Raw genomic sequence first — 25596 nt, 5'->3', positions numbered from 1 at the left:
TCTTTGGTAGGGCCCGTGGTGGCAGGACAAAGGGCAATGATTTCCAACTAAAAGGTGTGGGAGATGTTTCACAGTGAAGGTGGTGAAACAGCAGAACGGGCTGCATGGAGAGGTGGTGGATGCCCCTTCCCTGAACCATTCAAGGTCAGGTTGGACAGGGCTCTGAGAAGTCTGATCTCACTGAAGATGTCCCTGATCACTGCAGGGCTCAATGGCTTTTAAAGTTCCCTTCCAACTCAAATCATTCCATGATTCTATGAATTCCTTTTATCGCAAAACTGAGACTTGCCAAGAGTTTGGTCCTTATTTACCATTCCATATCATCTGAATGCTTACATGAAGATAGATAATCTTTCTACTTTTGATTTATTGAAAATTTAGACTTATATTTTCCCCATTTTTCTGACAAGCAGGATCATTTTACCATAAAGGCCGAAGTACAGTAGCAGCTTAAACCACCAGCCTAACAAGTTTAAAGTATCTCCCCTAAATGAAGGTCCTGAAATCACCCTCATTTCCATATTAAAACACTCTCTCCTTTTGACTTTACGTTTGGCTAAGGAAAAACATTTGCTCTTCAAAAATATGTTGGGAAGTTTATCTATAGAACTAATGATAGAACAGACCATGTTTCTAAAATAGTCTCCTTTTAGCCTGCTTATCTCTTCCCTGACATTTCTTACTGAGCATCAGTGAGCAGGCAGCTTTGTACTGACATCTGAAAGCAAGGCTCCAGCAGCAGTGTGCAAAAGGCTATGGAACAAGCAGTCACATGGTTTCTATATTTTCTCTCTTTGTTTACTGTGTTCATAATGCCAAATGGCAAATTAAAAGAATGCCCTAATCCCAAAGAGTAAGGCATGGTATTTCTCCTTCCCACGTGGATGGTTGTGATTATCTTTGGGGAGGGAAGGCATTTTATATTTGGGCTTTTTCTAATATTCTGTCTTCTCTCGGAGAATGTAAATGATTTCTAAACCTATTAGTATAAAAACTATGTAATTTATATAAAGTGAATTATTAGAATGAAATGTTTGACTAAATTTACAAAGATTGGTATGTGTGGTCTGCAAAAACTTTGACTTTGAATGTAGAAGACACAGGAATGTATCTTTTTAGAAAGGAGTTGGAAGGTTGTTACCTTGCTATGTTTTGTTAAGAGCTGCAGAAAAGAAAGATATCTTTGGTCATGTTGCCTTTTTTCATCTTTTACTGCTGTGGTTACGGTCATGGAATTCAAAAATTCTGACTTCTCACCTTCATCTTTTCCAACTGCCAATTTTTAAAAGGTGTTTTATAATACACATGGTGGTACTAGAGGAGTAGGAAAACTTCTATTAACTACTACTAATAAAGGGCATGAGATGCTTAAGGTCCAATTAAAAAGTATTTAAAATACAGGGAAAAGAAACTGAATGAGGGGTGGAGAGAGACTTCCTCCATCCTATCTGAATCTGTCCCTCATCTCCCCCTCAGAAAAAGGTGATGGGAACACAAAATCAGGCTCCAGTTGAGACCTCCACGTCCTGCCAGTGCTGGTAGCAAAGCCTTAGGGGACAGAAACCTGGAATTTCATGGGGCTGGTTGTTTTTTTTCCATCCAGTGACCTCCAGGTGCAGTGCTTCAGGTCTGACATGACAAGCGAGGACATGACAAACACAAGAGAAAAAGGATGGATGGATCAAAACACATTTTTGATAGATATGGACAAAGCATAGATTGGTTGGAATAAGAAATTCTGGGTTTTTTTAAAGCAATGTGACCTTAAGGATTTTGTCTATATTCAATAGTTATAAAGTTTACAGAACTAGATACATCTGAAAGTAATTTAAAGGAGAAGGCAAATTGGTATCAATTTGTTATTTAAAGAGGTTCCACTAATATTTTTCTGAGTAGCCTTTCAAGAAAGATCCAAAATATCTCTATAAATACTTTCCCACATGCATTTAATAGCTATTTCAGTGCACAAAACTCAAGTCTGCACTCACACTTGGACACTTATGCAATCCAAACACACTTTTAGCTCATTAAAACATTTTTAAATCCGTGTTAAAAATATGTACTTTGGTTTCACTCTACGAAAAATAGACCAGTTGTATTTGAATGATATTGTTTCTCAGAATTCAGAAGACAACAGATGGGGAAAATGATATAAAACTGGGAATAAAGTCCCAGCAAAGGTTACACAAACCTGGAAAGAGTTTTCAGGGCTATTGACATTCTTAGCATTGATTTTAAGGGTCTGAGGAGCTGCTGCAGAGCGCAGCAGCAATAAAATGGCAGTGTTCTGTGCAAAGTCAATTTAAGTACGGATTAATGAGTCACTGAAACACCTATGAAATGGCAGATGGTGCTTATGGCTGGGAAGGAGAATTTCCATTTGTTATTCTAGTAGAGGGCAGTTACTGAAGTCAAACTGGTTGTCGGGAATCAAAAGGCAAACAGAATCAATGCCATTTGTTTTGTTTTGGTTGCAGGCTCCATTATTGGATTGAGCAGGGAGAGAAAATTTAAGTTAAGGGGACTTGGTTTGTTCGAATAATTGCAATGCCTTCTCCAAAATCTCTTTGTGCCTTATGAGACTCCAAGTACCCATTACATAATGTTTTCAAAATATATTTTGAGTGACTCCAGTCAACAGCATTTTTCTTACAAATGTAGGATATTGTGTTTGTTTTCCACCATTCATTGTGCAAAGGTTATAAAGTATAGTAATTGTAGACCTCAAGACAGGCTGGGTATGTAAAAAATCTTCATTGAAAATGTAGCTGCTGACTAAAAACTGAAAAATTACAGCTTCAAGTAGTAAAGAATATATTTGGAGACCCTCAGAGCCTTCTAGAAAGTATAGAAGGTATTCTCTTATAGCTCTCCTCTCCTCTGTGGGTCTACCTTCCTGTTATCCTACTTTTTTTTTTTTTTTTTTTTTTTTTTTTAATGCTAAGGATCAAGAACTCTTTTGATGTGGAAGAAGCAGGAACACTTTGGTGCTTTATGGGTGCCTATTGCCTGCTCGTGCAGTAAAAGAGAATATGAACTGTGATTTCTTGGAGCTACCACAGCAACAAATTCAGGCCCAAGTTTTCAGCAGTTTTTTTTTAATATTATTCTATGATTTTTTTAATATTTATGTGTTTCTGCTGATATTTTTCTTGGAGTAAAAAACATTTTCCAAATACTCATTTTAAGCATTGAGATAATTCTTTTAAGTAAATAAAGACCAGACAAAGCTTTTATAGTCCCTTATTTAACACTGCACTTCTATTCTTGGTCTGTTTCAAAAATGTTATCAGTATAAAAGATTCTTTGGATATAAAGCAAACAAGAGGCAGCACAAGACAGAGATATTAAAATCAATATATTTTTATTTGATTCTATTTCCTGGATACCAGCCATAGGGACCTGGAAGAGTAGAAGGGATTGGAAAGCTCACAGCAAGCTGAGATTGAAGATTTCTCTTTATGTATTTGAAAGGTTTCTTGTCAGCAACACCAGACTGTGGAGTGCAGCTGAGCCAGCTTCATCTGTTTGCCTCATTTCTGGTTTACAGTGGTGTCATTTCATGGATTTTGGTGGTGCTACTAAACTGGAAATGAGGGGAGAACAATAATTGTGTAGTCCTGGGTGGGTTTTATGGCAGCATAAGGAACATGGTGAGATGGGGCCACCACACCTTTCAGCTTCCTCCGCAATTTCTAATGAAATATATTGTTAATAACGGCATAAAAACCTAAAAGATAAATTGTAGCCTTAATTCAGACAAAATCAATTACAAATAACCAGGATGATGCCTTCCCTCTCAGCAATGAAACCAATGCCAAACTCGTTCAGTTCCATAACTCCCTGAAAATTAGTCCTGTTCTTCTGAAGTTGGTTGGTAGGCATTAGAGCAGATCTTAGTCCTCCTTTCTCCTCTTTATAATCAGAATAATTGTTTTTTATTTGTACAGTGCCCCTAAGCACAGAACAGAAATGTTCCTACAAGACAAAAACATTTGCATAGGTTAAAAACTTAAACACAACATCGTGTGTTTAATCTTCCCTTTAAATGTGACCCCAATGGCTGAGACATGGCTGTACTTCAGGAAATGTGCAGACTGTTTCTGGCAGTAGAAAGGATAAGCTCTGTCACAGAGGATTTCATCTTGAGGAGTGCTGGACACTGACAATGTCCACTGAATCACCTGTCATCCAGAATGTCTCTGTGTCAGGTTTCTAACCACAGTTACCTGAACTCACCTGCCTAATCTGGAGCAGTTTTTAGTGCTCAGGAATGAGCTCTGAACCAACCTGTATGTCAGTTGGTGGATGGGGTCCGCCGCTTGGGACCCAGAGAGCCACAGCCACCCCAAAGGATGTTTCGTTAGAAACAGCTCCTTGGGGGGTCAGGGCGCTCCTCAGCTGGCAGAGGGGCTTCTCAGCATCGGGCAGAGCAGTGATTTTTCAGCTCAGTGATTTCAGCTTTCAGTGATTTCAGCTCAGTGCTCTTAGCTCATGCCCTTGTGAGTTAGCCCTTCTTTTAGTCGGTCGTGATGAGAGAGAGAGAGGTCTCGTATGGAATTTCCGCAGGTGGTACTTTATTGAGAGGGTACCAGCGAAAGGGATCCAGGGACGACGAACCTCTGCTGGCCAGAGGAAACTCAGGGGTTTTTATGGGACACCAGGGTGGGAGGAAAAGGGTACAGAACCAATCAATTGTAACAGATCTACATAAAATTTCGAGGGGGTTTGTGGGTCTTCAGCCAGGTCGCCGTGGCTAGGAGGTTTGTCTTTGTCTTAGGTGGTCTGACTGAAGTTGCGAAATTCTTCCTTAACTCCTCAGCTTAGCTCCCTCCAGGGCAGAGCAGCCGGGGCTCCGCCCACCTCCACAAACCTGTAATTGTGCATTTGGGTTTGTTCTGAGCTCCTCAGCTCTCCTCAGTACCTGGTCCAGGAACCATGCATAGTGAAGCTTCTTGTTCTTTAATAGGTTGTAGCAGGTTATTGTACTTAGAGATGGTCAGAATAAAAACTGAGCAATGGATACGCCTGCACTTCTGAAAAATTTTGCCTCAGGATAAGTTTATGGTTCATGATCATCTGAATAATCACCATCAACCTTGAATCAGGTCTGAATAAGTCTCAGGGGAATTAAACAGACGGGCAGATTACACAGGTGGCTGCTCAGGTGACAGCATTCTGCACTTGTAAAGGTCATGTGGAACAAATTCATCTCACTCCCATCACTGCAGAAACATTTGTTCCTAAAATCCCTGACCATCAGATGACACGAGGAAGCAGAGAACACTTGAACTGGGAGACTGATAGGTGTAGCATTTCCATGATCTGGTTTCGAGGGTTTCCACAGATTACATCCTAAGCAAAAAGTATAAAGGAAAACTCTGAAAGGTGTCACAAACGTATCATCCCATTTAATAACTTACTGTCATTAGGACTCCTTGAGACAAATACCATTACTTACACACTGCTATATTACTGGTATAGTTGTGTACCAGTATAAAATATATTTCTCGGATATGGGATTCCTATTTGTATTAAAATGACCCATGCAAAGATAGGATATCCCACATGAATTGTAAGTAAGTTACCCCCTTTTATTTACTCCCCAGCTGAGTTAACAATTCCATGCACAGTAAACAGTAAGAGAAAAGCTTAGGCCATTGCCACTCCTCTGAATGAAGGAAACAGGGGTTTAACCAAATCCTGGATAAAACTCTACATTGTACATTTGATGCCTGTCCAATGAAAAATGGATCAAAACGGTACAGATGTCTCACCACCCAGAAGGAAAAATTTAGAAAATAACTTGTGTCTATTTGCTGTATTGTGAACTCCCAAGGAGAGGGAAAGAGGATATGAATAATTATGGGCTGCTCCTATAACGCTTTGTAAGGATGAAGAGACCTTGCAGGAGTGTTGTAAATCTTCCTGTAATATCCAGAAGGTGTGAAGAGCGAGGAAATGGAGGCTCTGCTCCTTTGGTGCTGATGTCACCACACAGGCAGACGTCAGCGTTGCAGGAAACACCAGTGACGTTCCCTGTGATGAGTCTTCCCCTCTTGGGAAGTGTGGTATCCAAGTGAGACAGAGCACAAACTCACTCCTGCAAATCCAGAGAGTGGCTGAGGTTCAATATTCTGTCAGTGCACGGCTGTGAGATTTATCTGAGCCTTTGTAAGTCTTTGTTATGATCTCCTGCAGTGTTATCACCTCATTTTCATAATTTTCCACTTCACTGGGACATTGCCTTTGTCATCCTGCACCCTTTTATATCTAATTATGGAACAAGTGCAATAATAAGCTAGCTGTGGATGGATGTATTATAAGACTGTAACAATCCCATAGTCAGGTTTCTGTTCATGGTTCAAACTCCCAGAGCACGTTCATTGTGTACTTAGGGATAAAACCAACTCACACCTTTTATGATCCAGGAAGAGTATCTGTGGTACAGGCGACTCTTTGGTTCCCCTGTTCTTGGATCACAGTGTTGTGATCCAAATATCCCATTATTATTACTGTGAAGGCGTGTCTTGTCTGATCACCATAGATTTCTGAATATTTGGATTTATCTGGCCCTTGTTGAGACCCCAGTTTGTTCAGAGAGCCCAGAACTAAACCTGACCCTGCTCTTTCGCTGCTGTCACTGATGTGGATCTGTCAGCATTCTGTGACAGTGCTGGGAAGCTGCAGCCCCGCTGTGTGTGAGTCTGGCTGGCAGTGGGGTGAGAAGAGAGAGGGGTAACCTGCACAAAGAGACCCACAGAGATTGCCTCCAGAGGAGGAACAACTCACCCAGGCCTCCCTTCCCCTGCCCCTCTTTTATCTACAGTCAGCTGCCTCCTCATTCCAGTCCTCTGCTCTCCTTGCTGCTTGAGACTCACTTTGCTTGAAAATATAGGAAAAAAGTACAGAGGGGTCCCTCTGTGTTCTATTCTCATCTCACAGCAGTATGAGTCCAATTCAGTAGAATAACTCTTGATTCAGGCCATGATTCACCCACTTTCCTGAGCAGACATCCAGTTTTAGGCACATGAATAAGGCAGCTACTCATAGGAGGATGACAGCCCTGTAGTGGGTTTCTGTATTGGAAGGGACTTTCCATCTTTCCAATGGAGCATAGCTGGGATCATAAATCTGCACTTAACACTAAAAGTTTATTTCCTTCTTTTAATGCTGATAAAAGAAGTTGAAAAATGAACACTGTTTTATTCCTTGTCAGTGACAAGACCACACCTATTATAATATTCTAATATTTCTCTTAACAGGGACTTCTGTTAAAATTCCTCCCTGGCAGGGTGGGCAGGGCTGGCACAGGGTGCCCAGAGCAGCTGTGGCTGACCCTGGATCCCTGGCAGTGCCCAAGGCCAGGCTGGACATTGGGGCTTGGAGCAGCCTGGGAAGGTGTCCCTGCCATGGCTGGGGTGGGATTTGAGGTCCCTTCCAACCCAAACCATTCTGCGATTCTGTGATTGTTTGATTTTATGCACGTGGAGTCCTACAACATCTACTCTACGGAATCCTAAGGTATGTGTCACAGCAAAGTTATTATTAGAAGCAAAGTGCTTCTATTTTCGGGTATGGAAAGGAAATGATCAATAAGTAGGCAGTAAATTTTATTTTAGATACTCTGAAATGAAATGAAAGAACATAGCTAGAAAGCTTTTTAAGCAATTTTAATCTTCTGGTTTGCTTAGAAATAACTAAAAAATAAATTCAAAATACATTAATAGAGTAAGAAGCAAATAATATGTTAAAATGTTATTAAAATACATATATATTAAAACACAGCTGTTCCTATGAAATAAATGAACTAGGAACATACAGCACCTAAACAAGAACTAGGGAGGATTCCTACTTACTCCCCTGGCTGTAAGCATCCTACTGCACACACCTCTAGCAGTAACTATTCTCAATAAATTTACTCTTGGAGCCTTCACTCCAAAGAAAGAATAAAGGAAAGAAACACTGACTTCTTTCAAGAAGGCCTAACTCTAACCTACCGTGGTTATGGATTATTTTTTTCATTTACAGCTTCAAAGAAAATGTTTCTTTTTAAGGCTCAGAGTTTTAACTTTGAAAAAAAAAATAGCAATCACCCTTGAGCAGCCTTAAGCAGAGGGGAGGCATTTATCAGGGATCTCAGCTGACACCTGCTCATTACAGAGGGGGCTGAGTTCCACAGTGCCCTTGGTGCTGTGCTGGCACCACCCTGTAACATTTTTCCATAAGTGAGACTGATGATGGTTCTGCTGGCACCAGCCACACACCTGGAGCCTGACATTTAAATAGCCCTGCAAAGGAAAAAGGAGTTCAGGGCGAAAGAAAAACTCATTTATACCAGCAAATTGGGAGCAGCAATTTGATCAGAACGGAACATTTATTGTAAATACTATTTGTTAAAATTAAATGCATGATTATTAGAGTTGTGAGGAAATGCTTATGTTTACTGAAAGTAAATGGTAAAACAACAAGATGTAGAAAAATTATTTTTAAGGCCAGCTGTGCCTACTCTCTGGCTCAGTGTCAGAAAACTGGCTTAATTGCATCTCTGGTACACACTAAATTAAAATAATTGAATGAATTTAATTGACCATTCCCATGATATAAAGCCACAAAATCCAATGATGGATTTTGATTTCTCATGTTTTCATGTAAATATTGGGTACTATTTTAATTTGTCAGTATTATCCTGATGTCTTTTAAATAAATTATTCTGAGATTAAAATATTGATTTGCACAAAAAGAAGAGCAATAGCTCAGTGGATGTCCTGCTCAGTCATTGGAGCAGCAGCTCTGCAAATACATGTGCACAAGTGACTTTGAATTTTATTCAAGTAGCATCAAGCACAAGGCCAAACATCAGCAAATCAGGGAAGGAGCAATAATAAAATCACCTTCAGTAAAGCTGCCCATCAGTTTCATTTCTGATCCATTCTTTAACACACACCAGCCTGTCCAGGAGAGCTCTCACCAGTGAAGGCTGTAATGGGAGAGCTTTGGGACACTGCTGTGGGTCTTTGAGACGTTTTCAGAAGCAAGGATGGCCCCTCTCAGGTGAGGAGCATCCAGGTCCTATTTCAGCCCTGCTTTTAGTCCTGAGCTGGGTCAGCCAGGGCTGTGGGAGCAGGACCTGCTCCTGCTGGCAAAGAGGTGGGGGAGAGAGAGCTGGGGCAGGTCAGCTCCTCAAAAACCCCAGCAGATGTGTAATTTCTTAAATTAAAACTGTTCCTCTGAACTCAACGAAGCTCTTCTGCAGCAGACAGTGCGGTGGGAGCATTTGTCTTTGTAGGACTCCGACCTCTGCTCTATTTTTAATCAAATAGAATGGAAGACCTGTCCACAGTTTTGTTGTTGTTAATTGCCTCCCAGACATAGAAACATACTTTTTCGTTTAGTCATTCAAATATTTGAGATGTTGGAAACAAAAATAATCAGGAAACCTTTATTTGGTTCATTTTCTTAATTTCTCTGTCTGAATGCATCCATCTGTCAAAACATTCCTGTGCAAAACACGTCACACGAGGTGCAGATTTCAAATTCCTTCTGTGCATAGTTTGCCATTTTTTCAAAAATACTCTTGAAAACAGAAGTATTTTCCTATTTGTGCTTTTTTAAGGTACTGCATCTTTGCTGAGAGGAGATGCAGCTACAGTCAGGTCTGAGGGAAAGCTCAGTGTCTTAACCGAGGTGGTGTTTAATACATTATATTTGCCAGGCTCAGCAGGAAAACATTGTCCTCCCAATCAGTTCTTGGGGACATTCAGCTTTTTTCTTATCCCCAGCCTCAGGACAGCCCCCAGAGGATTCTCTGTTTGCATTAGAGAACTGAAGGAATCTCATCAGGCAACGATTCTGGAAGCTCAAGCAGCTGGATCCAGAACTATCCACTCTCCAAGATGCCCTTGGAATGGATCTGAATTGTGAAAGAAAAGGACAAAATGTAACATTCACCTTTGAGGCTCAGTATGTCCCTCATCAGTAGAGGAATTGCCTGGCTTTGGTTTTGATGAGTTTGGAAAACTCTCTTTGCTTGCTAATGTCTTTGCCCCAGCGTGGTTGTGTCTCACAGAAACTGCCCTGCAATTATTTTGTTTTCAAAAGGCAAATGCACCACTCATTTTCACGAGGCAATGCAGCCCCTCTCACAATACCAAGTTCTATTTTTGTTTTTCCCATGGTGTAGCAATAACTCTAAACTGACAGCCTTGGATATGTGCATTCATTTTTACACATGCAATGTACTCTGCTGACAGGACACAAGTGCTGGTGTTTCCAAAAGCAGGGCCTGAATCTGCTGACTCTCCAGGAAAGAGCAGGATCTGTCCTGTGATCCTAATAACTTTATTTGCATAAATAGCCCTGAGTTGAATAAGGAATTATGAAGCTGTGTGTTCATTTAACAACAGAGGTGCTGTGCCATCTTTGCCATCGAAGTAGGAAATTCAGCTCAGGATTTTCTTCCTGTTCTTCCTTGTGGAAATGACAAAAAAACATTAATATGCAGTGAATGGGTTTTGTCCATTATTCACCAGGTGACCTTAATAAGCATTTCCAGTATCATGTAAAATATTTCAGAGATTTGAATGATTTGGTGAGTTTTTCTCACAGAAATATAGCACAATTCAAGGCAGAGTGCAGAAGACTGCCCAAATTGCATCTCTTTGGTTAACCAGCCTCATCAAGGATTTATTTCCTGAAATGAGTGGATTTTGCTGGATTATGTTAGTACCAGGTGGAGTTTTAATTAAACCTCTATCCTGCTGTTTGGAAACAAAGCTTTACAATCAGTGAATTAAAAATAGGTTTCCTTGGGGGAAACGGGGAGGGGAGAAGAGGAAGAGTGGAGGAGATGCTTTGAGATGCAGGAAGTTTCTCACCATGGCATGGAACAGCAAACTCCTCCTTGAGCACTTTGGAAACTTTTGCCTTGGTCTTTTTCAAGCACAGCTCCTTGCTGAAGTCAGCAATCCTTGTGCTGCTTCTTGAGGCAGCTCAGAGACCAGGAATTATTGTAAGTGATGCTTTTATTCCTCCTCTGGTTGTCCTTCCTTTTTCTGCCCCAGCCCCAGAAGCCCTGGATTTGGCTGTGGGGGTTGGGCAGGGAGCAGCTGGCAGCAGAGGTGACCCAGGGTGCCCAAATCTCCTGGACCTGCAGGATTCCTGTGCCCTTTCTCCTCTCCATGCTCTGGCTGCAGCTCCAGCAGGGCACTTGGGGCTGGTTTGCATCACAAACCCTCCAGCTCTGCTCTGGAATGGAAAATCAAGCTGCACACAGAGTCCATGTCAGTGCTCTCTCCTTTTTGCTCTGTCTTTTGTCTGTCTCCAGTGGGTGCCAGCACAGGGTCAGTCTGACCACGAGACCCAAATTAAAAATCCTGGAAAATTCAGTGTAAATTAAATTTGATTTTATAGAAATACTTCATTTCTATAAGTAGAATACTTCATTTCTATAAGCCACCAAACTTACCTCACTCAGCACAAAACTGAGAATTTAGAGTACTTGAATGCTTAAAAGCTCTTAAATGAAAACAAAGCCACAAAATACTGACATGTTTTTCGTACTGACTATACATTTATTAATGAGAGTATTAAAAGTCTTTGTCCAGCCAAGGATGTCCTGAAGTTACCACCCAAAATACTAATTTGCCTCTACAGTAGTCACAACATCCAAACTCCTGTCAAAATTTGCCTGTGGTTTGTTCTTTTGGACTTGACAACTGCTCTACATCAGACTCCTCAGCTGAATACTGTATTAGCAGTAGTCATTCAAAGAGAAAGGAAAGAGCAGAAAAACAGGAAAAACACACGACTGCAGGGCTCACTTCAAAGTCTGGAGATGTCCTCACTCACACTGAGGAGGGGACAGGGGAAAGCAGGGGGAGTTTAAAGGGGTTGCAATCCAAGCCAGGAAAAAAAGAGAAAGTTAAGCAATTCACAGTTTCTATGGTTAAAATGCAATGCTCCTTAACCCATCTTACCCTTGAAGGGCAAAACATTACTTTGGCACTGAAATAATAATGATTTGTTTCCTAATTTTAATTACCCTGTAATTTAAAATGAACCAATTACTAGCCAAGCCAAGATCTGTAAAATTCAAATAAGAATTTAATTTACTACTAATATTCTGAAGGCTAAGAATGAAACTGTTCATTAAAAGCTCCTAACATCTTTTTGGGGTTGAGTATGTTTTTCTAATACAACGTACCATTTTCTAGAACCCCTGAAACCTTTCTAAACAGAGCTGGACATTCTGCTAATGAAACCCTGGGAAAGTAGGATGTGCATTGGTGCTTATTTGCAACCTAAATCTTCGTGCTTGAGGACTTGGCTGTTCAGGAGTTCTGCTCTGGTTCTTGTCCAGCTCAGCCTTTGGATAAATGTTGTGGAGAATGCAGGGATCCTTCAGCTCTGCAGAGTCTTGAAAATCTAACTCTGACTATGAGAGAGAAGTGCAGGAGACATCATTTGCTCACTCAGTGCTGCCTGCTGCCTTATTTTTGTGCTTATTTATTTCCATGCTATAACTTAGACCTCCATTGCTATCCTTTGTAATTACTACCTAAGAAGAAAAAAGGAAGAAAAGCAGTCCAGCAGTAATGAACTGATGTAGATGTATTTGTTGTGTGTTTATCATACATGTGAACTGGTCTTTATTTGCACAAGTGAAAGCTCGTTGTTGGTAATGACAAAAAGGTAGGTTGGAACAGCCTGGTCTTGTAGTTTCTGTTTTCTCTACCTCTGTGCAATTTACCACAGACTTGTATCTGCTGCAGAGTATATAAAAGCCACAGAAAATATTTATTATTGGTGAAGATGAATAGTTCTGTGTTTTCTATAACACAGATTTTTTTTTTTTTTTTTTTTAGTTTAATGGGCCACCAAAGTGTTGTAGACTGTGAGTTGTAAACCCTGCACAGAAATGTTAACTTGTTGAATAAAATGCTTTTATTAGTGCCTTTCGAAATCATGCAAACTTTGCAACTGCTCATATCTTCCACCTTACTTGTTTTCCCTGAGATTTAATGTGTTAGACTTCTAAGATTTTTCCATATGGGTCTGGGCAGGAAGAATAGAGAGAAAAGAATTCATGAGTAGTGAGAGGTCAGAAGAGCATACACAACAATATTCAATAGCCAAAACTATTTCAATTGAAAAAATGACCAGAGGGTAAAAATGAGAGGTGGCTATTGGATTCCACAAGTTTTCCTTTCTTTTCTCCATACACAGATCAGCTGGAAATCTTGCTTTCCCTTTGCCTTGCAAATGCAACCACAGCCCTGACATTCAGGAAGAGAGTAATTTAATTTGCTATGCTGTCTTAATCAGGGACTTAAGTGCAGCAAAATCTGACATTTTTTACGCAGACAATGTTATGGGAAGCAGTGAGCTGGGTGCCCAGGTTCGTGTCACAGCTGATGATTCCCAGAAAGTCGTGCAGCAGCAGCACAGTGCAAGGGTGACAGTGTTACCATGGAGGCTGCAGAGATAAAGCTGCAGCTGACACGCAAAGCATGTGACAAAGGTGCCCCACAGCTGAGACACCCAAAGCTGAAAAGTCTGTGAGAAAGTTGTTCAGCACCTGGCTGATCCCCACAGTTCTTGTTTTCATTGAGGGGACGGTGGTGGACCCTCGGAATTCCATGCGCAGGTCTGGGAGGAAATGAGTGGATTTAAAGCTCCATGTGTGTGTGAAGCCAGTCACAAATGTGCATCCCTGACCTGCAGGAGGTCCTGCCCTGCTCATTCCTCCCCAGGGCAGTGCCAGATGCCCTCAGCTGTGGTGGCCCCAACACCTGCAATGAGCTACCTGCATCCCTGCCATCAGAAATGCAGGCTTTGCTCTTGTGGAGCACTCCAAATTCCAGCCATGCTGGGACTGTGGTGTGTCCAACCAGCTTTGCAGCCAGCCAAGAGACGTGCAGCAAAGGGAGGCATTTCTGCCATTAGTCCAATGCCATTCCCAGCCTTTCTGAGGCCACCACTTCAGCTGGGCAGTGTGGGAGCCCAGCCCTGCCCTCGGGGGAGCTGAGCCCCTCTGGCCACAGCCAGCTCCATCTGCAGGGCTGCATTGGAGCTCCTCTGGCCAATCCAGCTCCATCTGCACGGCTGCATTGGAGCTCCTCTGGCCAATCCAACTCCATCTGCAGGGCTGCATTGGAGCTCCTCTGGCCACAGCCAGCTCCATCTGCAGGGCTGCATTGGAGCTCCTCTGGCCAAACCAGCTCCATCTGCAGGGCTGCATTTCCCACCTGCAGCTCCTAGAGGCTCTTTGTCGAGCACAAGGCATTGCAATAATCCAATTCATATGTGACTAAATTTTCTGTCCCTCTGCCTGGGCATCTCCTGAACTGAAAACTGTCATTCCCCAAGAAAGGGTCAGAGGCTTCAGTGGGACTGCGAGCTTAACAGTACATAATTATTTCTGCTAATAAAGTGAGGCTGATGGACTTACTGCCAGGAACAAGCTGAGGAGATTTTCCTGGGTCTTACTGAACCATGGACTTGTGGTCCAAATCCTTTTTGGACTTTTTTTCCTACACTGCATAAGAACTTAGTGAGGCTTTTTTAGGAGGGTGGGAAAATTAATATTTTCAAACATATTCTATTTATCTCTGTCTCTGAGGACTAAATTTTAATTCAGATTAATATTTTCTTTATTTCCTGTGATAAATATTGGAATTATTAGGGGTTAAAAGAAAGATCTGTAGGCTCCTAATTGGTTTCAAATGATTCATTCAGCAGCACATTTATAAATAGGCAAAAAGGGGAGAGGGAGAAGTCAGAAAGAGAGAGGAAAGTCTTCAAGACATACAACTGCCATTTTAACCAGTGGCCAGAACACTTCTGTGGTACTTAACTGATATTATTTTGTTGGTGAAGTAATTTTTTTAGCCTGCTTCCTACCTTCTAGTACTGAAATCCTTAGTACATATTTAAGTTAAACCTTGTTGTTCCCTCTTGAATTCTGAAGAGTGGCTACAGAAACATTATTTGCAGACATGCAAACTGGGATTTGTTCTCTTTTTTTTCTTTTCTTTCTCTGTTCAACATCCATGGCACAGAGCATAAGGACAGTGGCTTTCATTTACTATTTCAGTTTTTAGAGATTCGTATCTTCAGTAGTATTGGTGTCCAGGTGTTCCTTTGTGCAAAGGGTGACTCAAGGTGTCCATGACAATGCCAGAGGTCTTGTGGTATATTATGGGTTAAAGGAACCTCCTGGAATGCACAGCATCACTTTTGATTGCAAGTGCAGGTTCATTCAGGTCTCTGTGAAGTGCTTGAAATTAAACCTGTATCGTCTTTCAATAAAATTAAGCGCACTGAAGTAAATTTCAGCATGATATAAGAAAACATTAACTCACTTTTTTTAGACTACATCTTCCCAGTTTTCTGTCATACACTGCATTCTTAATCACTGTCAACCCACTATATTTTCTTTCTCAGTGAGGAATGGTGATGTTATGCAATGTTACTATGTAGATCATGCTCTGGTTTTTCTACTCCTATTTTGAGAAAATGCTTCTGAGTAAAACTTCATTTTTGGTGATGCCAAGTCTTCCCCAGCAGAAAACATTTCGTCTATATTTATGTGACATGATTTTCTGCTTCGTGGTTTTGGCAGGTGGGGGAATGATATTTTTCACATTTTTCATATGGTGAAGAATGCACAGAATCTAGTTTAGCATAGCAAGCACAGAGAGTTTGATTTGTTTTCCTAACATGTGTGTCACATATAAAAGGCAATGTCCTTGCACTGTGGTTGTTAATAACTGGCTGTTCCAAATGGATTTGTGCCAACACAGAATCCACCACCACAATTAGCAGTAGTAGGAACTTCAGCTGGCAGCAGCAGGGAAAGCAGTAAAGATTAAATGACTGTGTGAACTGTCTCTCCAAATTAAAACTGATGTGTATTGGCCAAAAATAGGAAAACTCATGTGTTATCCCTCATACTAAGTTCTGCTTGGTAATAATTAGAGAAGATATTGCTGTCTGGGACTCACTATTTTCATATAACAGATTCACCCCATTAATTACAAGAATCTGAGTAACCACAACAGTAAAACATCTCAAATTACAAAATCTCACAGATAACTTTCAGATGTTTGAGGATACAGATAACCTTTTGAAGAAAGTGGATTCTAGAGACATTTGTCAGCCTGTTACTGATTTTTATCTAGTGCTGCATATGCACTTCCAAAAAGTCTCTGCAAAATAGTATTCATAATAATACTCCTACAGCATCTTGGTCTAGAGCAGATTATTGTCAGAGCTACAATAACAACAAACCTTCCCCTCCTCAAGAGCCATGACTGAATTATGCAAATACCTGTACAAACAAATGAATGAAAAAGATTAGTACACTGAGGATTTGAATAAGTACTTTATTATACAATATTAAGTGATTAGAAAATGTTCTAGATTAGCCCATGGTTCTTTAGAGTGACTCACTGTTTATTGTCTCACAGTGTCCTATATGACATACTTCCAAAATACAAATTCTTTTCTACAGTATAAATGAGTCACTTGGAATGTGCTAGAGTTCCTCAGAAATATCTCAGGCTTAAGAATTGCCCCAAACTGACCTTTGAGATCATGAACAGCAAAAACCATCTGATTTGTATGTCAGTGTGTGAAAATCACAGCTGGTAACCACAACCTTGAAGAGGTTTTGCAGCTGCAGTGATGCAACACATCATTGTCACTCTGTGAAATGCCTAATCTTACACTCCTGGTATTTATTATGGACAGGATTTCATCCCATAAATCAGTCAGACAGGTCAGTCCTTTCCTGGTCACTGTGAAAGCAAAGGGCAAACAAAAGTTCAAGGCTTTGCCAACAGGGAACACAATGAAGTTTTGTCATTAACCTTGATGTGTACCTGAATAGGGATGTGCCAAACTTGGCCGCTCTTGCTGTAGAATTTTCAGGATTAGAGCAATTGCTTTGGTGTTGAAGCTTTGGGGTACAGAGAAGCCTGGTGCCATACTGACAGTGGTCAGATGCCCCATACTGAACTATAATAGATATATAATAGATAATAATAGATATGTAACAGAAAACAGCTCACCGGGAAGCAAGGGTAGTGGAAAAATAAAGCCAAATCCAATTAAAGTGTCTGCTCAGGTAAATGTGAGCTTTGACTGGAGGACAGAATCATTCACTTCAGACCACTCAGAACACAAAGGCAACACTTCTTTTCACAAGAAATGTGACCTGTGAGCAGCAACACAAACCACACTGGGCATGTAAGCAGCCAGACCCACCAGCAGCACGGCAGGAGGTGCTAATTTGCTAATTCTTGCATTCCCCATGTGAATTCCTGCACTGTTCCCCGAGGAGTGCCCCAGCACTAGGATAACTCCAGGGACATTTGTTTGCTGAGCTCTGGAAGCCCAATGCAAGGTGTGAGACCTGAGGAAGCCTCCCAGAGCTTTGGGAAAGCTCAGCCCCTCTAAAACCATGGATAAACTGCGCTCTCAGGCAGCTGGAACCATCTCTGATGGACTGAACTCAGGCAGGGAGAGTGGAAAGAGACAGAGGAATGTGTGTTTTATGGGTTGTGAGAACAGAGTTTATGGGTTATTTTTAAGAGAATTTATCCTATGAAGAAGAATTTATAAAGAAAATGCCACAAGTCCCAGTTCTTGCACTGCAACGTTTGGTTTTAACTTCATTAATAGCAAATAGGGAAAATTTATGGAAAAACACTGGTTATAACACACTAAATTGCCACAAAAACAGCACTGAAGGCCACTGCACACAACTGAATCCTACAGCTCCTTCAAACACCCTTGGCAGACTGCTTTGAACTTCTTGAAATCACTGGAAGCTATCTACAGGAGTGGGAGTAGATTAGACAAATATACTGCTGCCAAAAAGGAAAAAAGCAACGTCCTGCATTTGCTTATTGGCTGTAACACAAGACCTTCAAGCCAGGAGAGGACTTCAAACATTACAGGGCTCAATTTATCAATATAAACAACACATCAATCTCACTAAAGGCAGTATATAATGCCCTGCTCCTGCCAGAGCTGATGAGAACCAGGTTGAGGATGAACAATAATATGAAGGGTCAGGGGCTCCCTTCCCAAGAAGAGATATTGAAGTAGAGTGTTCATAAAAGCAGGGTTTACTTCTTAAAAGAAGAAAAGGACAAAGGATTTTCCCAATTCACCCTGTTCCAGAACTTTATCACATGTAAATCTTCAGCCTGTGTATAACATTTTGTACAGTGGAAAAAGGTCAGTATAAAAATACTGCTCTCTCATTCTTTATCCACATTATGAGAAAAGCACAGTTTATTATTAGAGGAAATAATATTTTATTATAAAATCTGCATGTAAACAAGTAACCAATTAATTGAATAACAGTTAATGGAAGTGCAAATTAACTTCATAAAATGATATCTGTTCTGTATTTAAATATATATATAATTTTTCTCCCATTCTACTGTTGTTCTACCCCCCTCTCCCCACATTTAAGTTTAAAAAGATTTATCATTGCTAGCTTTACACTAAAAAGAGTGTACGAGCCTGCGTACAAGTTTCAGTTTTGCTCTGCAAATGAGACAAGTCTATGGTGATAGTTATCCTTTCTTATCTTTGCATCTCTGGTATCCACAAGACAAGAAGATATAGAACATATGTACACAGTGGGCATGTCAAGCCTCATATTTCAAGTTAGTTCATTCACTTGCACACACTGACACTTTAACCGTCTGTCAATGAAGCACTGTAGTGTAACTTCCAGACTTGCTTGAGCACCTTAAGGCATTAACGAGAGTCTCAATGGAAAAGTCATGGCTGTGATCAGCACGAGGATCATCTCCACCCTTCTCTGAGCAGTCGGGTGTCTGTTCTGCTCATCCCGCCTGCGACACTGAGAGCTCCTATAGCACAGACAAGTCGTGGCAAGACTTGGATTTTGCTTTGAAAGCCATCTTCTTATTGTTCTTTGCCACAATCCTGCCGAGGAACCGCTTGGCCTTTTTGCTGATGCTCTCCCTCCTCTTGGTGTTGGCCATCCTGCGGGCGTTGTCCTCCTTGCTGTCCTTGCGCAGGCGGATCTGCCGCACGATGCCCTCGAACAGGTCCTGCACGTTGTGGTGCAGAGCGGCCGAGGTCTCGATGAACTTGCAGTCAAACACCACGGCACACGCCCGGCCCTCTGCAGGGGGAAAGACACACAGGAAGGTGAGTGGAGATGGTTTTCTCTTCACACGTACTGCCCGAGAAACAAAACAAAAATTGCTTCAAAGTAAGGGAAGTGCCTTCAACGCAATTACTGCAAAATAGGAAAGCCCAAATTGGCTTTCATGGTTTTGCCCCCTTGCTGTTCGTGGTTTTGTTGTGCTATGGTCAGAAATCTCATTTGATCCATGGAACTGAATACATGGCAGTAATAGTCCTTCAGCCAGACTGTCCATGTACTGCTTAAGAGCTAAAGCTGATTTAGGAGAGGCACTTGGAAGCATGCTTGCTGTTTGATGTGAAACAGTGTGAGTGAGTGTCCTGGTTTTGCATTAAAATGATTTTTGGTAAAGATTCACTGCAATGAGGTGCAGAAAAAAATGGGGTTTATTCTGGAAGCTGTTGAGCAATTCTGCATCTCTCTCTTGCTGTAACAAGTGAGTTTTCCACACCAATAGAAGTGGAGCTGATACAGGCCACAAGGTCAAGTCATTGAACACATCAGTAGAGGTCACTAAGTTGTGCACCACTGAATCTGACCAGGGCTGAATTTGAAATATAAGATGTTCAGTGTTCTGGACATAAGCACTTAACCCTGGAACATTGCTACTCCACAAATTTCCACAGTCAGCTGTGGTAAATAAGGACAGAGTTGTAAACCTGAGGAAAGCACAAATGTCAGAGCTTGGACAGGTCAACCATGCCCTGCCCCAGCCTGAAAAAGTGATCTCCTCATGAACTCCAGTCAATTCCCTGTGCAGGAATTTAACACTGGGAGCATGGCAAACCAGATAGGGAGAGATGGTTCATCACCAAGGCACCAATATTTCAGAGTATCATTTCCAGTGGAAAACAAAAAACCCATCCCAAAACAAAACCCAGCCAAAGAAAAGGCCTCACAAAGTGTTTAAATAAGCAGAATCAATTCTGTGGTGTTGGCATTGGTTCCTGTGCTCCAGGTGCCCAAATGCCAGCTGGAACTGGCTGAGAGGATTCTCATTGATGACAGCTAGAGAAGATCCACAAAAAGGCTTTTGAGTTGTATGAGCCTGGTGCCACCAGCTCAGCCCAAATGTGAAGGAGTCACCTCCAGCAGAAAGGGTTGCACGGGCTGTGTGGGACCCCCTTTCCTGAGGCTGCCTGGGCTCTGTGACATGGCACTGTGTCCCTTACAGAGCACAGCTCAGACTGTCACATCCCTGTGCTGAAGCTGCAGCTCTGATGCATTTTCCTCTCACACTGCAGCTCAGAGCTCTGCACAGCCACACATCTTCCCCCACAACCATCTCCAGTGCTTTCTGTGGTGCCTCAGCACTTCCCCAGTGATCCTCAAATCACACATTTTTCTACACCAAACCCAGACTATTCCTATTGGCCATGATCCTGCACAGCCTTTGCTACTACTTTAGACAGCACTTGTAAAATGCAATGCCTCTTACCATCAACTGAGACCTCCCGGGACCTGACCAGGTCACTTTTATTTCCCACAAGGATAATAGGAATGTCCTCTGTTTGCCTTGCTCTTCTCAGCTGGATTCTTAGCTCAGAAGCCTTTTCAAAACTAACTTTGTCTGTCACTGAGTATACAATAATATAGGCATCTCCCATTTTCATGCAGTGATTCTGGAGCCATTGGCCATCATCCTGAAACAACAGACAAGAAATGGATTTATTGTGCTGAAAAGGGTATTTAACACTGAATGATGATTTATTACTCTAAGCACCTTAAAGATTCTGTTCATAGTTTTATTTTTTAAAAAGTAAGTGAGAGTAAACCAATCTCCTTAAAATTTCGAAGATTTTGTTATTTAAAATACAAAACAAGATAAATTTCACTTGTTTCCAGAAATACTATCAGATCTGCACTGCTCAGATTGACAATCTTTAATTTTACAGTGATTCCCTGGGCTGCTCATGTAAAATAGTGATTATTCAAAGCATTAAGAGAATCTCACTCAGCTCTATTCAGGGTTTTAAACTGCCTGCCCAGCTACAAGAAATTAATTGCAGAGAGAACAAAAGGCAGTATGAATTCCAATTTTTTATGTTACTTATCTGATTGAACAAATAGGCACAGTTGTTCCGTGTCAACTTTTTTTTTTTTTTTTAAAGAGAACTACAGACCAAGCCATAAAGCAAAAGCATAAAGAAAGAGCTATAAGTACCTGCTCCCATATATCAAACACCACGAGAGATGCTTCTTCTCCATCAACTATAATTGACCTGTCGTATGTATTTCCTACGGGGGGGGGAAAAAAACGGCTCAGTGAAAGAAGTTATTCTCCTCCATCCCTGCCGGTGGCCGGGGAGGGGATGGCCGCAGGGGAGGCTCCCAGCCGGGGGTCCCCGACTCCTCCGAGCCCGCCGTGCCCTCACCGGCATCCTCCGCGTCCGCGCAGTCCTCCACGCCGCCGAAGATGCGCGCCAGGCTGGTCTTGCCGACGCCGTGCTCGCCCAGCAGGATCACCTTGTAGAGGCTGCCGTCGGAGTCGCTGCCCGAGGAGATGACGGAGTCGGAGGAGTCGGAGGCCCAGCTCTGGCGGTGCGCTCCGCCGGGGCTGTACGAGGTGCAGCGCACCAAACCCGACAGCTCGTCGGGCGGCAGCGGCCGCAGGTCGCGCTCGTCCACGGGCATGCTGCGGCGGTGCAGGTGCTGCTGCGCCGCGAACGGCGTGCTGCCGCGCCGCTTGTCGCCGCGGTTCAGGGTCATCGGGCTGCGGGCAGGACACGGCTGTCAGCCCGGGCTGCGGGCACAGCGCGGCCGCCAGTTCCCGCTGCCCCTCACCGCGGAGCCGCGACGGTCACAGCCCCGGACAGCCCTAGCTCCGGACAGCCCCTGCCCCAGCGCCGGACAGCCCCTGCCCCAGCGCCGGACAGCCCCTGCCCCAGCGCCGGACAGCCCCTGCCCCAGCGCCGGACAGCCCCAGCCCCAGCGCCGGACAGCCCCAGCCCCAGCGCCGGACAGCCCCAGCCCCAGCGCCGGACAGCCCCTGCCCCAGCGCCAGCCCCAGCGCCGGACAGCCCCAGCCCCAGCGCCAGCCCCAGCCAGCCTCAGCCTCAGCCTCAGCCCCGGACAGTCCCTGCCCCGCACAGCCCCAGCCCCGCTTACCTCGGGGCGCTGCGCGGAGCGAGGGCGCGGTGCGGGTCGCTGAGGATCAGTGAGGGATTCCCCGGTGCTGCCGCGGGAGCTCCCCGAGCGCTGCTGCCGCCGCCGCTGCCCGCTCGGCTCTTTATGTCCCGGCGGAGGCGGGGGCCCTCCCCGCCGTGACGCTCTGCGGGCGCTCCGCCAGCGCATCCTCGGCAGCGCCGCCGCCCCCGCGGGCTCCGGCGCGCTGTGCGGGGGCGGCGGCGGCGCGGGGAGCCCGGGAGGAGGCGGGAGCCCCCCGGGGGTGGCGGGAGGCACGATCCGCTCCGCTCCGCTCCGCCGGCAGCGCGGGGCTCCCGCCCGCCGGCGCGGCTCGGCCGGCAGCGAGCGCAGGGGGAAGCGGGGGCTGGTCCCGGAGCGCGGCTGTGCCGACTGCGGGGTGCCGGGCTCGGCTCCAGCGCCCTGCCTGCCCTCTCTGTGCCCCCAGCGCTCCCCTCCCGCTGCCCCCGGTGCAACGCCCGCAGTATTTGCTGTGTGTGTCCCGTGTTTCCCCTCCCAGCCCGTGTGTAAGAGCGCAGGGAGCTCCCCGGAGCTGTGTCACGGCGCGGGAGTTGTTTGTGGCGCGTTCAGCAGTGTTAGGGGAAACACCGCACTCTTTGCGTGCCCCGCGCTGGCCGTGGCCGGGCTCACACGGCCCTGCCACCGCCCCACGTGCGGGGTGAGCGCTCTGAGGGGCCAGCATCAAACAGAAAGGTCACATTCTCCTCTCACTTTCACCTGAGCCGCAAAGCGAGACACTGAAAAGTCTTATCTCATGAGCGGCCCAGTCATGCGCATGTGATCGGGTGAAGAAAGGACTCAGCAGATAACTATACTTGTCTCCTGCGTGCCTCACCCGGCCCGTGTATACAGTTTGTTGTTTACTTAGCAACCGAAAGAAGTCCGACGTTGTAGGGCCGAAATAGCCCTGGCCCCTGCTCCTGAGAGATTACAGAGCAGAGCGGGAAAATCCCTGTGACTCCGGGCAGGGACGGCTGCCATCACATTCGTGACAGTTTTAGGGTTTCCAAACCAGCGGCAGAAACAAGGTTAAAGAAGGCAAGAGGGAGGGAGGTGATGGAAACGAAGCTCGAGATGTAGGGAATAAAGTAAGGGAAAGAAAACTCTGTGGGATTGGGCTAAGTGCGTGAATATTCTGTTATTTTCAGGAGCCAATTCTAATTCTCCAGTCCACGATTTTGGGGTGGTTTTGGCCTCTTCACGCTGATAAACTGGGAGTGTTGAGAGTGTTAATGTGGTGGTTAAAGATCACCAAGTGCTTGCAGCAAGTTGTCCCTGCCTGTCTTACAAAACCAAAATAGCCTTGTCAGTTTAAATAGTCAGAGTTTGGTGGCAAAACACGCGTGCTTCAGCTAACCGAACTGAGTTAGAAACCCCTGGCTAGCATTTGGAACCATATGTTAAATAAATTACGGTTAGCATTGGAACGGTGGGTACTTTAGTTGGGTAAACTGGAATCTGCCAAACCACCTTAATCATTCTGAATTTACAGACAATTAATTACCTAAATACACTCCTAGATGTGGATGGTCTTCAGCTGCCCTCCTTAAAATCTGGGGGTTTTATGCCTGAAATTGTCATCTGCAACTATTCTCAGGGAGTTTTTATGTCTTTTGCACCAAACTTTGTTTCATGCCTTTACTGTGTGCCAGGGTCACATTATAGAAGTTGGCATATGAAGTGGGGGTATTTTTAATTCTTTTCTGCATGAAAAAAGAGAAATCTGAGAAGCAACAGAACCAAAGAAACAGCACCACTTCTGTACCACATAGAGCACTGTTGGACTGGAAACACACTAAAATGGGGATTTCATTGACACAGCTTAGAGAAGCTGTATTCCAAGCCTTTTGCTGATGAGAATTAGGGATTTTTTAATGATGTAGATGTGAGACAGATCACTTGCTAGCCAAAAACTATCAGGAAAGGCATATGTCAAAGTGATGAATAAAAACTTGGAGAGAGCAGTGTTTCAGCAGGAAAAGGGACTGAAAATAAAATTATACCCAGTAGAAATCATACAGAAAACTCAGGATTCCATGGCAAACACTGGGGTATTTTGCCAGCACCCAGGTACAAGTAATGAATTAACAGTTATAGGAAACCACCATGGTCACAAGATCCTGCTCAGGACCTGGCACTGAGTGTCCTTTACTGGAAAGTGAGATAGTCTTGGACTGTGCTCATTCCTGGAGGGATGAGCAGCACGGTGCCAAGGCTGCTCCTGCTCCCCTCTGCCTGGGGATCACAGGGGTGATGAGCTGGGTCACCTCCTGTGATCTTAATAGGTCCAGCTATTTTGTGAAGCTGGAAGGAATTAGCTGATAATTCAGGTTAATCACATGTGAGAAACATATCTCTTCTCATAGCATGTAGTGCTGTTTGCTGGTAATGATTCCTGTATTTTTCCTATTTGCTGCTAATTATTGTATTTAATGTATATTCATGTATACATTACTGTGGCACCCACTGGTTTCAGTGGACTGCATGAGTCCACAGGCTTCAAATGGTGATTTTTTCAGTTTCTTTGAAAGACTTTAAGATAATCTCCTTCTCACCTGCCCTCCACTTCCACTTCTGCATGACCATGCTTCTAACAGATACATGAAAACATGAATACATGAACAATTTCTATTTAAAAGAGATTTCCATGCTTTGCTTTTCTACCCTTATTTTCCATTGTTCTAGATTTTACTTTTCTCTAAAAAAAGTGCTACACTTTTTTTTCAGTTCAATTTCATCTTTGCATGATTTTAATTTTCCTCATTTGGTATACTTTCTACTCATGGTGCCTTTCTTTGCATTTCACTGTTGTAGTATACCCAGTTTCTTTTTTCCTGTTATCTCTTTCCTGTTTTATTCTTTCTCTGTTTCTTTGCCCTCTCACATTTCCTCAAGCTTTTGAGAAGTGCCGGTGTTCATTTCTAGTGCACTCTCTTGGCCTGAGTACATTTCATCATCTGGAAAATGTAAAACATGCAGTTTGATCCTGGTTTTCCAGTTTTGTATTCCTGGGGTAACGAAGCCAAAGGAGCTCCTTTATTCTGTGTTAGGTGCAAGGGCATTTCTTTTTCTAAATGACAAGCACAGACTCTGCAGGGAGTGCAGAGATAAACTAAGTTACACTAAACTAAACTAAACCAAGCATGTAAAACCTAACACCTAACGCCATCCTCTTTGAATTTTCAGGTTAAAAAGGAAAAATCTTGGGGTTGCATGAACTTTATGTGATTCTTCCTCATTAGTGTTTATTCAAG

At 43.5% G+C, this 25596-nt stretch overlaps 1 protein-coding gene across 1 annotated transcript; it reads right to left on the bottom strand.

Moving 5' to 3' along the window:
• Window positions 1-18052: 18052 nt before the first annotated feature.
• RRAD (RRAD, Ras related glycolysis inhibitor and calcium channel regulator) lies at window positions 18053-22386 on the bottom strand. The gene is made up of 5 exons (XM_066328002.1): window positions 22307-22386; window positions 21574-21911; window positions 21363-21436; window positions 20637-20841; window positions 18053-19174 (listed from the first exon to the last, which is right to left on the bottom strand). The coding sequence occupies exons 2-5, from the start codon at window positions 21905-21907 to the stop codon at window positions 18897-18899; spliced, it is 891 nt and encodes a 296-aa protein (XP_066184099.1). The 5' UTR covers window positions 21908-21911; window positions 22307-22386; the 3' UTR covers window positions 18053-18896.
• Window positions 22387-25596: the final 3210 nt, after the last annotated feature.

This window comes from Sylvia atricapilla, chromosome 12 (genome assembly GCF_009819655.1).
Source record: "Sylvia atricapilla isolate bSylAtr1 chromosome 12, bSylAtr1.pri, whole genome shotgun sequence".
Lineage (NCBI taxonomy): Eukaryota > Metazoa > Chordata > Aves > Passeriformes > Sylviidae > Sylvia > Sylvia atricapilla.
Note: the sequence above shows the minus strand (reverse complement) of the source record. Positions and strands in the feature narration are given on the sequence as shown.